General features: G+C 43.6%; 3 protein-coding genes across 3 annotated transcripts; all 3 read left to right on the top strand.

Moving 5' to 3' along the window:
- The first annotated feature begins 9,984 nt into the window (after positions 1-9,984).
- Positions 9,985-10,770, top strand: LOC126484653 (collagen alpha-1(XXVII) chain B-like). Its single transcript, XM_050108243.1, has one exon. The coding sequence runs from the start codon at positions 9,985-9,987 to the stop codon at positions 10,768-10,770; it is 786 nt and encodes a 261-aa protein (XP_049964200.1).
- A 5-nt stretch (positions 10,771-10,775) lies between these two features.
- On the top strand, positions 10,776-11,381 carry LOC126484652 (uncharacterized). The gene has a single exon (XM_050108242.1). It carries the CDS (start codon positions 10,776-10,778, stop codon positions 11,379-11,381), a length of 606 nt encoding a protein of 201 aa, XP_049964199.1.
- A 42-nt stretch (positions 11,382-11,423) lies between these two features.
- Positions 11,424-12,704, top strand: LOC126484651 (collagen alpha-1(XXVII) chain B-like). Its single transcript, XM_050108241.1, has one exon. It carries the CDS (start codon positions 11,424-11,426, stop codon positions 12,702-12,704), a length of 1,281 nt encoding a protein of 426 aa, XP_049964198.1.
- The last annotated feature ends 1,841 nt before the right edge of the window (positions 12,705-14,545 follow it).

Genomic DNA, 14,545 nt, shown 5'->3' with positions numbered 1-14,545 from the left:
TACGATTTTAATTTTCAGTACTGTTTCATAATCTTTGACTAACCTGTTTATCTATTAATCTTTTACTTTCAATCTATCCTGTATGAAAGACCATGACTGAATGATTATGAATGATTTTTATTGTTTGAGAGAATGAGAACTTTGCAAAGGGACATTTCTGATGAGAGCTGTTGACATCTTGCGACTGTTCACTGAAACAATGAAATTTTCGTAACTTATTGGAAGGAAAATGCAAGAAATAACTATGTACGTTTTTAGGGAGAAATAACATGAAATAACAGAAACTGTTGACATTATCTTCAGGTAAAATATAGTGTATAAGTGGCTCTGAATTGAGAAGGTGTATTTGATGGGCAATAGTATAATTAGGAAACCTTCGAAATGACACTTGTTCTGATTTATGAGGTAGTTTGAAGAGTGATGATTTATGTGGATTTTTCGTGTTTATTAGTTTGCCAGGCAAGGCGTATTAGTATTTATGGACCACTCATGAATAGTATGGCACAATGAGGAAGCACTTTGCAGACATTTATAGAACAAGAGAAGGTAAGAAAGATACACTTCTAAACGAAGAAACTCACAACAGTATTCTATGGAGGAAGATATAGCTTATACACATTTGCGTAAAATTTAAGTCACAGTAATGTTAAGGTAGAGTATACAATTACCTAAAATCTAAGTCACAGTAAAGTTAAGACATGGCTATGAGTCACGAAAGGGGTTCTGATACAAATACACAGCAAAGTGTTGAATATGTGATGAATGAGCGCCAAGAACATTTTTTTTTGCTCTGTGAAATTGTGGAATGGTATGAATGATATTGTTGTTTCTCTTCTTATTGTTGTTAAGGTTGACTATTGCATTTCTTACAGGAAACATGATCGCAACGGAAGTTTTCTCCATTGCAGAAACGAAAGCACTTAACGTGACGTAATTTTTTGTAGTAGACGATATTTTCATATCGGAGCGTAGCACGCTTAGCGTTAAGGGTCGCGAGAAGAAAGACGGCCATGACAAAAACGCTGAGCTATGATCTAGATAATTATGTCATGCATTAAACGATTTCTTTTCTCTTTCCAGAGTGAAATGACTCTTAGGCCAAGAGGCGAGAGTATCTGCCATATTTTATGAATGTGTAAATAGTAGTGTAAAATAAGTCAATTTAATATTTATCTTGTGTATTTCTATTTTATGATTCTCATTTAGTGATGCAGTGCCGCTAACAGCACGAGGTTAATTGGAAGGTGATAATTTTTTCTCTTGTCATGTCATAAATTTATTTCTTGTCACGTTGATGAATAAACCATTTCTTTCAGTTTCTACTGGACAGATGGAGGGATTTTGTGTGTTGTATTTTGTAAATAATTTATTTTTTTATTATGTTCTTGGTAGGATGTTTCTTATTCTTGTTCTTTGTGACTGTCCAAGGTATGGCCACACAGATTCATACAAAGACTAGGGAGGCCTCCCCACAGAGACAATGAGCACTCCATATAAAAACGATTGAGACGCTATAAAACAGGCATTGACGTTTGACATCAGAAATATTGACAGTCATTACAGACTGATAATTATTAATTTGGTATAACTTAGTAATTAGAATGTAAAAAAATTGTGACGCAAAGTCACGTAATCATTCATTAAATTTTGTACATATATATGAATTAATTTGGCAAGCCCTTGCCTAGACTTTTTCTAAATGATTGTGTAACTTTTATTATATATACTAGCATCACTATGGAATTACTTTTCTATTTGTAGGATTATTGAAATATTTTATAACCAAAATGTACATGACAATTATTGTAATAAATGTTGTACGATTCTTTTTCAGCATCACTAGCAACGTAAAAATTGTAGGTAATTAGAGTTCGACGGCACAGGATTTATGCCTTGAAATTAAAATGATATTTTTTTTTGTGGTGCCACATTTGTAATGATTTGTGGTCACAATCAAAACTTTGCCACTGTTATTGGCCAAAATAATCGTAAGAAAATTAACTTGCCACCGTGTGGTGAGTCTCATATTATGACTGAATTGAAAAATACATGCCACAAATCGGTGATTGCTGTGGTGAGCCTCACATTATTCATGACTTGAGATATATGCCACAAATCTGTAATTGCTGCGGCAATAGAGTTAAAGAGAACATTTAAATGAGCTCAGAGCTCACATGCCTGTTTGTATGTTATAATATTATTCCTTGCGTCATTTCTGTAATTAGGTTAGAGGTATCGTATTTTAAAGGGAGAATCTATTTTCTATAAAATATGACGTTTTCAGTATAGAGAAATACTCGACCGAGACTTGTACTATTTAAGTTTGAGGAGGTACTTACACAATAACGCAGTGACGTGTGGTTGTCAGTGGACACAAGGTCCCTGAGTCTGCCTACGTTGTCAAACTGTGTCACCAGAGGAAAATTTGACTTCAGGCGTATTTGAAGTCCCGGAGCCTGCTTACGCCATAAATTAATGGATGTGGGAATATTAGTGCGGTTGTCACTGGGTATGAAGTCCCTGAGTCTGCTGCACTTAAAACATGTAGACCTGGTTTGTTTTGGCCAGAGAGATCTGCGAGCATAAAAACATAAAATATCATGTAGTCAGGCCACTACTGATTAATGTCATGGAAAAGTAAGTGTCCAAATGCACAAAATAAAATATTATTTTTTACTGGTTAGTAGGTTATATTAGCTTATTGAAGACTATTCCATGCTTAAGTAGTTACTGTTACACATATGTTAAAACGTATATGATCTTTTTTATCTACTTATGTAAGAAACTTGTTATATTTCCCTTGATGTTTTCTTATTACATACATATTAGGCTACCAACATTTTCATATAAAAAATATTACTTAGATGCTAAGCAAGAAACACTTTTAGTCACTGGATATAAATTGTGAAATTTTTTCTCTTTGCCTAATTGTTCGTCGTTTTGTAAAAAATTTTACTGTTTGTTCCTTGCCAATATGTTAGGCTAGAATCACCCCGCAAAATTTTCAAAAATGAGGTTGGGGTTATGAGAGTTGGCAACACTCTGTTAGGATGTAAAGGTTGGCTACAGCGCGCATACACAAGCTCTGGAATCTGAGATATTGTTGTTGCGCATCGCAGCGCACGGATTAGCTTGTGGCAGTTTGGAGGCCAGTGTAGGAGCCCGCCTGCTGTGGTGCGCACGTGTGTTGGCCGAGGGGTCGTCGCCGAGCTGCCGTACTGCCGTGTCCGCCAGCAGCGACACAGGATTTGGTATTGAGTTGATATTTTTTATAATTTGCAGCGCGCTTATTAATTTAAAGAAAAGGGTTTGTGTATGTGCGTAGCAGCAGACGGAGATTTTGATAATGATAGGAGTTGAATTCTTAAGGGAAACCATTGTTAGATGAAGTATTGACTTTTGTCATTGATTTCCTTTGTAATTGTCAGGGAATTGTTTCACTATGTATTCAATTAAGAAGTATTTCAGTCTGTCTCATGAGTTTGATTAATTTGTAATATTGCTTTAATGCCACTGGAGGCAGATTTACAAACGAAGCGATTGTTCAAAGAGCTTCTTGCGTTTCGTTAATTGAATGAGAAAGAATCGCTTTCAGAATATAGCTTTTTGTTTGGGTTGTCATTTATAGAGTTTAGATTTGACCAAACCCTTTCTCTTGAATTATATGTAGTTGTAGTAAGCAGCAGCAGCTGCAGCAACATCAGGAGCCGCCATACAGAACATGCATTGCACCCAGCATGAATAATACGTTTTTGTATGTTTTTGTTAAATAATGGAATGCAGCAGATCAAGCAGTGGCAGCAGAAAGACCAAGTAAGTTATTTGTTGCGCACAGGACCAATAATAATAAAAAAATTAAATCTAGGCGATCTCTGTAATAGTAAAGTTAACAAGAGTACAACCACGAGGTTTTCAGTAGAAAACACGAGATAAGAACATATAGAGCTCGCGACTTTCAGCCTGGTTGGTTCGGAAGGAGCTGAAGCGTGATGTTTGAAGATGGGTGTAATACCGAAACACGTAACATGTTCTGATAAAAGAGTCAATTGAACATTTCATGACTTTATTATGATTGTACAGCATTGGCGGCCAATTATTAACATCGGTAGCACTCTTTTACGACGTGGGTAGCCCTTCGGCATCATGGAGCCGTGTAAAGCGCCATTGTAGGCATTCGGATCTAAGGTGGTCGGTCTTCTTTGCTGCAATGAACCAGGTCTGAGGCTGGCTGATGTGAGTGATTATAAAACAGCATCCGACGATCCGTAGGCAGGTCGGGGATTGGATTTAGAGATCATTAGTTGTCTGTCGAACGTTTCTTAGAACAGGATACGTTCAAAACTGAGTCCATTTCTCCGCAGTATGGCCACGGAGAGCCACGACAACTTCCCCTGCTGGAAGTTCGAAAGGCAATTAGAAAACGCGTATTGTATGCATGCCTAAGCCGCGTGGTCCGCGCTTATCGACCCGATGTTGCTGTCGGCATCACGTAGGCGGAGCACCTGTTTGGTCTCATGTAGGATGCATTGGCACTCCGCGTCGTTGACCATTTTAACGCAGACCGTGCTGTTCACGATCGACAAATGTACGTCTATGATGTCGGCCGCTAAGATCTTGGCTTCTTGTTTCAGAAAACGCTCCTCGAGGGCCATGGATCAGTCATAGCCTTTGCAAAAAGGATATCGGAGTGTAGATCTACGTTAATGGTTCTCAATGTATCGTTGATGCTCTGCCTGTTTGTAAGTAAAGGCCGTCAGAATGTAAATACTGCGAGTTCTCGCTCCGCACACGCAAACAAAACAGCGTGTTCGCCCGGTATGAGGAAGGAAGATTGGGTTTAGCATCCCGTCGACATTGAGGTCACCAGACACAGAGCAGAAGTTCGGATTGGGTGAAGCGTGGGGAAGGAAATTGGCCATGCCCTTTCAGAAGAATCATCCCCGCCTTTGCCTGGAGCGATTTAGGGGTATCACGGAAAATTTAAATCTGGATAGACGGACGCGGGTTTGAACCGTTGTCGTCCCGAATGCGAGCCCAGTGTACTAACCACTGCGCCACCTCGCTCGGCCACCCACACTGGTGCCCTGCCGAGGGCAGGCTGCAGAGTTCCAAATCTTTTCAAGTTGACGATATTGGGTGACTTGCGTCCCGATGAAGATGAAATGATGGGAGGACAACATAACACGCAACCCTCGCGTGAAGAAAACATCTACGACCTCGCCGGGAATCGAATGACAGTGAGATTCCTATTATTCGCATTCCTCAATTTACCTACAACTACAAGAAAAGGGAAGTTAATGCCACCACCACTTTTACGATAAATTTTAAAGAAGAAGCAGGAAACAACAGCTTTACCACGTCAGGCGTTGCTAAAAACCACGGAAGGAGGATACAAGGAAGATTCCTTTTTTCAACAATATTTATTTAGTTACTTTATTATTGCCTTCTGTATCATGAATGAATCCGTCACACCAGCACGTCCTCGCAAAGACTGGCGATCTCCTTCGACATCAGAGGGAAAGAAAATCCCGTTCAAAACGGTTCAAATGGCTCTGAGCACTATGGGACTCAACTGCTGTGGTCATAAGTCTCCTAGAACTTAGAACTACTTAAACCTAACTAATCTAAGGACATCACACACATCCATGTCCGAGGCAGGATTCGAACCTGCGACCGTAGCGGTCGTGCGGTTCCAGACTGTAGCGCATTTAACCGCTCGGCCACTCCGGCCGGCCAGAAAATCCCGTGTGATGGCGCCACATCAGTAGATGATCGATGTAAGACTAACCGTTGAGGGGATCGAATCTCTCAAATAGAAGAAGGGACGTCAGTTGCTCCTTGCATGCATGATCCAGCTACGAAGGGGGCTGTGGAAAGCGCTCCGGAGAAAGTTCGACAAATATTGTTGGTCCTTTGGGTTCTTGACAACTGCACGAAGTCCCTCATTAAGGTATTGCCAGGAATCGGGGGAATGATTTGTCATCACCACGAAATAGGTAGTGAACTGCGTGGCCCCTAATGCAGGTCACCAAGTAGCAAGCGGAAAATAGTCTGTGTCCGGCAAGCGAATCATTTATAGGGTGATGCTGTCAGGAGTCGTGCGTGTGGTGAACGCCAGTATCTGGCGGGCCAAAAACCAAACATTGCTCTACTCGTTGCACATAATTCTATGGCTGTCGTCGTCCTACACGCCGTGGGTGGTACACAGCGGTGATGGCGCCACGTGGAGACGCCACTGCCAAACCTGCTTCACATTTATGGCCACTTACCTGGTGGATTGGGCGTCAGGTGCAATGTGCTGACTGCTCAGATAATGGGCGGACACCATTAAGCAACAACCCTGCCTGAAGTAGCTCTTCATACGAATCTTCTTTCTCTTATGGTTCTCACTTCGTTTTTAGAGGTATTGTATCCAATCAGCCTCACTGTACATTTTGCGTCATTTATATTCAGTAATCAGAACGGACTACTGCATATACTATGACTATAGAGCAGACTCTCTGTGTACGGTGTGTGAAATGTATTCTAAATTGCAATTTCCAAGTACGAGAAGATTTTGTCAAATTACCACACGCCGCTTCTGGTAACAAGTTGCTTGGGGTGGAGTTTGGTTGTAACACACGAACCATACACGCGAGGTTTCTGATTGGATATATGCAAATTCGTCACTCCACGCGAAGTTCCTCTAGAGGGCACTTACCTGGTACCTTCCAAAGGTGTCTCTTTCGCAGCAGATGGCAGCGCGAGGTAGTGGTCTTGCTGAGACTTCCGGAGCTGTTAAGTTAAAGTCGTAGGAAAGTGAAGTATTAACCTGCAGTAAAGAGATTGTCACGTATTTTAAGGCACGCCATGTTCTGTAACTCTTGGCACAGCACAGTGTCCAAACAAAATTATTTCTTAACTATATGATCACAGTCAGACACATCACTAGCTGGTGTTTTCATTCAGTAGTGCGTCACGTTTGCTTCCGATCACGATATGTTTGCTAATGCGATTTTCCTTACCGCTTGGCAGTTGTTATCACAATAGCAAACTTTCAGTTTGTCCGTCTCATTAAAAAAGAAACAACTGTCCATCGGTACACCTTGTCCAACGTCCACTAGACTCTCCACCAGGGCCGTGGCAGTGCCCGGGACTACTGGTTTTCGGGAGTGGAACTGTTAAATTTTAATATGGCTCAAAAATGACGAATTAAACAAGACAGTGGAAGATTTGCAGTAAACAAGAAGTGCTATACAAACTACTCATTATATGCAGTGTCTTCTCGAAAGCCGACTTATGTATAGCAAAACAGATGACGAATGAAGCGTTGGAATTTCTGACCTTGCTGCGTCTTTCACTTACTTCCTACTGTGCGCCTACAGAGCAGTGAAATGTATCTAAATAAAATTTTGTACGTGGCTGCACGTTCAGAGACCGTGAATAATTACAATTGAAAGAAAACAGCCCTCGGTCACTATTTTTAATGAATTAACCGGGTTTCAACACTGCTAGGCGTGCCTTCCTCTGAATTTAAATCAAAGAATGGTCTATAATATGGTCGCAGAATCACGACTAAAAACGAATGATACACAGTATAGGTACGGAATCCTCGTGAAAGATTGACATTAATCACATAGATTGTGACTAATGCCCTTTTGGCTATTTATTATTTCATAAATGACATATAAGTCCTGCCAATCTTTCACGAGGATTCCGTACCTATACTGTGTATCATTCGTTTTTAGTCATAATTCTGTGACCATGTTATAGGCCATGCTTTGATTTAAATTCTGAGGAAGACACTCCTAGCAGTGTTGAAACCCGGCTATCTAAGTAGACCTGAAGATCCTTACAGAAGCGGAAAACGTCATAATTAAAAAAATAACGATAAATGTAAGCATTCAATGGCCTAACAGTTACCATCGCTGAGAAAAATACTTCATAACAAATAAGGAAAAAGTAAAATATGCGCTACCCGTCCCATATTTTGCTCTTGTCAATCCATACATTGTGATTAAGCGGCGTTTAAACATGGAAAGACAAATGGCATCCATTTATGCCATTCCCCCTCCCTTGAATCTTCAGATAATACCATTTACATTGCCTTTTTTCCTTGGAACGGTTTGTTATTTAACTTTACTTTTTCTGTAACTTCTCTTCCTCGGTGTAGAAACCATAACCAGTAGATATTAATGCTAAGATCATAAAAAAAGTATAAAACCTTATTTTGTAGCTAAGCAACTAAACTACATTGCATGAACTATTTAATCACTTTCGTCATATTTCACACTACCTGCGTTCCAGCAACTTTGCTTCGAATTTAAGTGTTATTTTTAGCTACAATATATTAAACTACTTTGAAAACAGCTTGCTTTCAGCGATAATTCGACGTCGTGACATGATGCATAGCAAGCCTACTTCATATCTGACCATAGCCGTTTTTGGAAAACTTGGAAATTTGTGGTAAGGTCTTATGGGACCAAACTGCTGAAGTCATCGGTCACTAACCTTTCGCACTACTTAATCTAACTTAAACTAACTTACGCTAAGGGCAACACACACACACCCATGCGCGAGCGAGGACTCGAACCTCCGACGGCGGGAGCGCGCGGATCTTGACAACGCGCCCTTAAACCGCGCGGCTATCCAGAGCAGCTAGCCGTTTTTGCATTATGTTCTAAGGACACACTAAATGAGTAATATTTTTGACACGTGTCCCCCTGTCCATACAATACTCACAATATTATGAACCTTTGATCACCGTTTCAACATAAGTGTAATAAAATTCTCGGCTATTTATGTCAGCTTCAAACACGCAGCTGAGCATAAGAACGGCAACAGCGAAAAAGATATATAACAATAGTCAAGTCAGAGACATCAGTAGGTGTTAAGGGGTATGCCAGCATTGGTTAAAGCATGTTAAACCGCTTGTGTTATCGTCATAAAGTGATCTTAAGTTATACTTATACAGGTTTCCTTTAAGTAAGACCCGCAGGTTACTTGTATATATACAGTGTCATTTTATGCTGACACTTGAAATAATCCGTACATGACCTATGTGGGCTAACTCCTGCACTTTAATTCTGAGCATTTTAAGTCACGTAAACAGTAATGTGCAATCTACACTAACACGCGAGAGAAATTTTCGACCCACTTGCTACTAAGAACGCAGAATGACTTCGAAATTAGATTGAAATTAGAGTATAGTAGGAGGGGCGTTTAATAAATATTGAAACACTTCTTTTACCTTGGCTAATTTCCAATGAAAAAATTCGGAATTTGTTATGGGACGTCGTAGGATATTCTCGCATCACCTATTGTAGTTTCATGAAGTTCCGATACGTGGTAGCGATTTACGTAGCCTTCACAATTGGAGCCTGTAACGGAGGTGCGTTCCAAGCAGAGAGCTGTCATTGACATTCCTTAAGGCGGAAGCCCAGAGCACTGGAGATATTCGTAGTCGTCGGAGATCTGACAGTGAACAAATGCACGGTGAGTCGATGGGCGAGTCGTACGTCATCACCGCAACAAGGTGGCGCAGCCTGTGAGATCTAGAGCGTGCCGACGCGCCACACAAAGCTGTTACTCCTGCCGTGTTGGAACGTGCGGACGCTCCCATTCGAGGCGACCGACGCTACTCAAGTGGACGTCTCTGTTGGTAGTCCTGACACAGTCTTCCACCACCGGCGCTACACAAAAATGTGTGTCCGCTGGGTTTCTCGCCACTTAAACAGAACATCGTAAGCAGCAACGGGGTACCAACACTGCGAAACTGTTTTAGGAGCAACAGGGTACCAACAGTGCGAAAGTGTTTTACGAGCAATGAGGGACCAACAGTGTGAAACTGTTCTAGGAGCAACGGGGGACCAACAGTGCGAAACCGTTTTAGGAGCAATGGGGCATCAAAAGTGCGAAACTGTTTTAGGAGCAATGGGGGACCAACAGTGAGAAACTGTTTTAGGAGCAACTGGGGACCAACAGTGCGAAACTGTTTTAGGAGCAATGGGGGACCAACAGTGCGAAACTGTTTTAGGAGCAATGGGGGACCAACAGTGCGAAACTGTTTTAGGAGCAACGGGGGACCAACAGTGCGAAATTGTTTTAGGAGCAATGGGGGACCAACAGTGCGAAACTGTTTTAGGAGCAATGGGGGACCAACAGTGCGAAACTGTTTTAGGAGCAACGGGGTGCCAACAGTGCGAAACTGTTTTAGGAGCAATGGGGGATCAAAAGTGCGAAACTGTTTTAGGAGCAATGGGGGACCAACAGTGCGAAACTGTTTTAGGAGCAACGGGGTACCAACAGTGCGAAACTGTTTTAGGAGCAACGGGGGACCAACAGTTCGAAACTGTTTTAGGAGCAATGGGGGACCAACAGTATGAAACTGTTTTAGGAGCAATGGGGGACCAACAGTGCGAAACTGTTTTAGGAGCAAAGGGGTACCAACAGTGCAAAACTGTTTTAGGAGCAATGGGGGACCAACAGTGCGAAACTGTTTTAGGAGCAATGGGGGACCAACAGTGCGAAACTGTTTTAGGAGCAACGGGGTACCAACAGAGCGAAACTGTTTTAGGAGCAATGGGGGACCAACAGTGCGAAACTGTTTTAGGTGCAATGGGGGACCAACAGTGCGAAACTGTTTTAGGAGCAACGGGGGACCAACAGTATGAAACTGTTTTAGGAGCAATGGGGGACCAACAGTGCGAAACTGTTTTAGGAGCAATGGGGTACCAACAGTGTGAAACTGTTTTTGGAGCAACGGGGACCAACAGTGCGAAACTGTTTTAGGAGCAATGGGGGACCAACAGTGCGAAACTGTTTTAGGAGCAATGGGGGACCAACAGTGCGAAACTGTTCTAGGAGCAACGGGGTGCCAACAGTGCGAAACTGTTTTAGGAGCAATGGGGGATCAAAAGTGTGAAACTGTTTTAGGAGCAATGGGGGACCAACAGTGCGAAACTGTTTTAGGAGCAACGGGGTACCAACAGTGCGAAACTGTTTTAGGAGCAACGGGGGACCAACAGTTCGAAACTGTTTTAGGAGCAATGGGGGACCAACAGTATGAAACTGTTTTAGGAGCAATGGGGGACCAACAGTGCGAAACTGTTTTAGGAGCAACGGGGTACCAACAATGCAAAACTGTTTTAGGAGCAATGGGGGACCAACAGTGCGAAACTGTTTTAGGAGCAATGGGGGACCAACAGTGCGAAACTGTTTTAGGAGCAACGGGGTACCAACAGAGCGAAACTGTTTTAGGAGCAATGGGGGACCAACAGTGCGAAACTGTTTTAGGTGCAATGGGGGACCAACAGTGCGAAACTGTTTTAGGAGCAATGGGGGACCAACAGTATGAAACTGTTTTAGGAGCAATGGGGGGCCAACAGTGCGAAACTGTTTAAGGAGCAAAGGGGTACCAACAGTGCGAAACTGTTTTAGGAGCAATGGGGGACCAACAGTGCGAAACTGTTTTAGGAGCAATGGGGGACCAACAGTGCGAAACTGTTTTAGGAGCAACGGGGTACCAACAGTGCGAGACTGTTTTAGGAGCTACGGGGGACCAACAGTGCGAAACTGTTTTAGGAGCAATGGGGGACCAACAGTGCGAAACTGTTTTAGGAGCAATGGGGGACCAACAGTGTGAAACTGTTTTAGGAGCAACGGGGTACCAACAGTGCGAAACTGTTTTAGGAGCAATGGGGGACCAACAGTGCGAAACTGTTTTAGGAGCAATGGGGGACCAACAGTGCGAAACTGTTTTAGGAGCAACGGGGTACCAACAGTGCGAGACTGTTTTAGGAGCCACGGGGGACCAACAGTGCGAAACTGTTTTAGGAGCAATGGGGGACCAACAGTGCGAAACTGTTTTAGGAGCAATGGGGGACCAACAGTGTGAAACTGTTTTAGGAGCAACGGGGTACCAACAGTGCGAAACTGTTTTAGGAGCAATGGGGGACCAACAGTGCGAAACTGTTTTAGGAGCAATGGGGGACCAACAGTGCGAAACTGTTTTAGGAGCAATGGGGGACCAACAGTATGAAACTGTTTTAGGAGCAATGGGGGACCAACAGTGCGAAACTGTTTTAGGAGCAAAGGGGTACCAACAGTGCGAAACTGTTTTAGGAGCAATGGGGGACCAACAGTGCGAAACTGTTTTAGGAGCAATGGGGGACCAACAGTGCGAAACTGTTTTAGGAGCAATGGGGGACCAACAGTGCGAAACTGTTTTAGGAGCCACGGGGGACCAACAGTGCGAAACTGTTTTAGGAGCATTGGGGGACCAACAGTGTGAAACTGTTTTAGGAGCAACGGGGTACCAACAGTGCGAAACTGTTTTAGGAGCAATAGGGGATCAAAAGTGTGAAACTGTTTTAGGAGCAATGGGGGACCAACAGTGCGAAACTTTTTTAGGAGCAATGGGGGACCAACAGTATGAAACTGTTTTAGGAGCAATGAGGGACCAACAGTGCGAAACTGTTTTAGGAGCAAAGGGGTACCAACAGTGCAAAACTGTTTTAGGAGCAATGGGGGACCAACAGTGCGAATCTGTTTTAGGAGCAATGGGGGACCAACAGTGCGAAACTGTTTTAGGAGCAATGGGGTACCAACAGTACGAAACTGTTTTAGGAGCCACGGGGGACCAACAGTGCGAAACTGTTTTAGGAGCAATGGGGGACCAACAGTGTGAAACTGTTTTAGGAGCAACGGGGTACCAACAGTGCTAAACTGTTTTAGGAGCAATGGGGGACCAACAGTGCGAAACTGTTTTAGGAGCAATGGGGGACCAACAGTGCGAAACTGTTTTAGGAGCAATGGGGGACCAACAGTATGAAACTGTTTTAGGAGCAATGGGGGACCAACAGTGCAAAACTGTTTTAGGAGCAAAGGGGTATCAACAGTGCGAAACTGTTTTAGGAGCAATGGGGGACCAACAGTGCGAAACTGTTTTAGGAGCAATGGGGGACCAACAGTGCGAAACTGTTTTAGGAGCAACGGGGTACCAACAGTGCGAGACTGTTTTAGGAGCCACGGGGGACCAACAGTGCGAAACTGTTTTAGGAGCAATGGGGGACCAACAGTGTGAAACTGTTTTAGGAGCAACGGGGTACCAACAGTGCGAAACTGTTTTAGGAGCAATGGGAGACCAACAGTGCGAAACTGTTTTAGGAGCAATGGGGAACCTACAGTGTGAAACTTTTCTAGGAGCACTGGGGGAACCAAAAGTGTGAAACTGTTTTAGGAGCAATGGGGGACCAAAGTGCGAAACTGTTTCAGGAGCAACAGGGTACCAACAGTACGAAACTGTTTTAGGAGCAATGGGGGACCAACAGTGCGAAACTGTTTTAGGTGCAACAGGGTGCCAACAGTGCGAAACTGTTTTAGGAGCAATGGGGGACCAACAGTGCGAAACTGTTTTAACGTTATGTGTATGTATTTGTATGGCAGGAGCTCTGTCATGAACAAAATTTGCTCTCTGCCTCTGTCTTCTTCTCCCTCCTTCCCACCCCCCCCCCCCCTCTCTCCCTCTCCGTGACACAGCCCTCACAACTGCGCGCACACACACCCACAGACACACACACACACACACACACACACACACACACACACACACACACTCGTTGTCATTTCTCATATAAATGTACCATTTGTCTTCTTTGCTTACTTCTGTGTACTGAAAGTGTTTGTGACGATGTATGTGACGCGTACGCGACTAGAAAAGGAGAGTCACGAACGGGGGTATTTATATTTACACTACCGGCCATTAAAATTGCTACACCACGAAGATGACGTGCTACAGAAGCGAAATTTAAGCGACAGGAAGAAGATGCTGTGATATGCAAATCATTAGCTTTTCAGAACCTTCACACGAGGTTGGCGCCGGTGGCGACACCTACATCGTGCTGACATGAGGAAAGTTTCCGACCGATTTCTCATACGCACACAGCAGCTGACAAGCGTTCCCTGGTGAAACGTTGTTGTCATGCCTCGTGTAAGGAGGAGAAATACGTACCATCACGTTTCCGACTTCGATAAAGGCCGGATTGCAGCCTATGGCGATTGCGGTTTATCGTATCGCGACATTGCTGCTCGCGTTGGTCGAGATCCAGTGACTGTTAACAGAAAATGGAATCGGTGGGTCCATGAGGATAATGCGGAACGCCGTGCTGGATCCCAACGGCCTCGTATCACTAGCAATCGAGATGACAGGCATCTTATCCGCATGGCTGTAACGGATCGAGCAACCACGTCTCGATCCCTCAGTCAACAGATGGCGGCGTTTGCAAGACAACAACCACCTGCAAGAACAGTTCGACTAAGTTTTCAGCATGGACAATCAGCTCGGAGACCATGGCTGTGGTTACCCTTGCCACTGCATCACAGACAGGAGCGCCTGCGATGGTGTACTCAACGACGAACCTTGGTGCACGAATGGCAAAAGGCATATTTTCAGATGAATCCAGGTTCTTTTTACAGCATCATGATGGTCGCATCCGTGTTAGGCGACATCGCGGTGAACGTACATTGGAAGCGTGTATTCGTCATCGCCATACTTGCGTATCCCCCG

This window comes from Schistocerca serialis, chromosome 6 (assembly GCF_023864345.2).
Source record: "Schistocerca serialis cubense isolate TAMUIC-IGC-003099 chromosome 6, iqSchSeri2.2, whole genome shotgun sequence".
In the NCBI taxonomy this organism is placed as follows: domain Eukaryota; kingdom Metazoa; phylum Arthropoda; class Insecta; order Orthoptera; family Acrididae; genus Schistocerca; species Schistocerca serialis.
This window is presented reverse-complemented; position numbering and strand designations above follow the sequence as displayed.

Coding starts and splice junctions, on each gene's coding strand:
- LOC126484652 (XM_050108242.1), top strand. CDS start 10,776: ATGGGGGACCAACAGTGCGAAACTGTTTTAGGAGCAATGGGGGACCAA.
- LOC126484651 (XM_050108241.1), top strand. CDS start 11,424: ATGGGGGACCAACAGTGCGAAACTGTTTTAGGAGCAATGGGGGACCAA.
- LOC126484653 (XM_050108243.1), top strand. CDS start 9,985: ATGGGGGACCAACAGTGCGAAACTGTTTTAGGAGCAATGGGGGACCAA.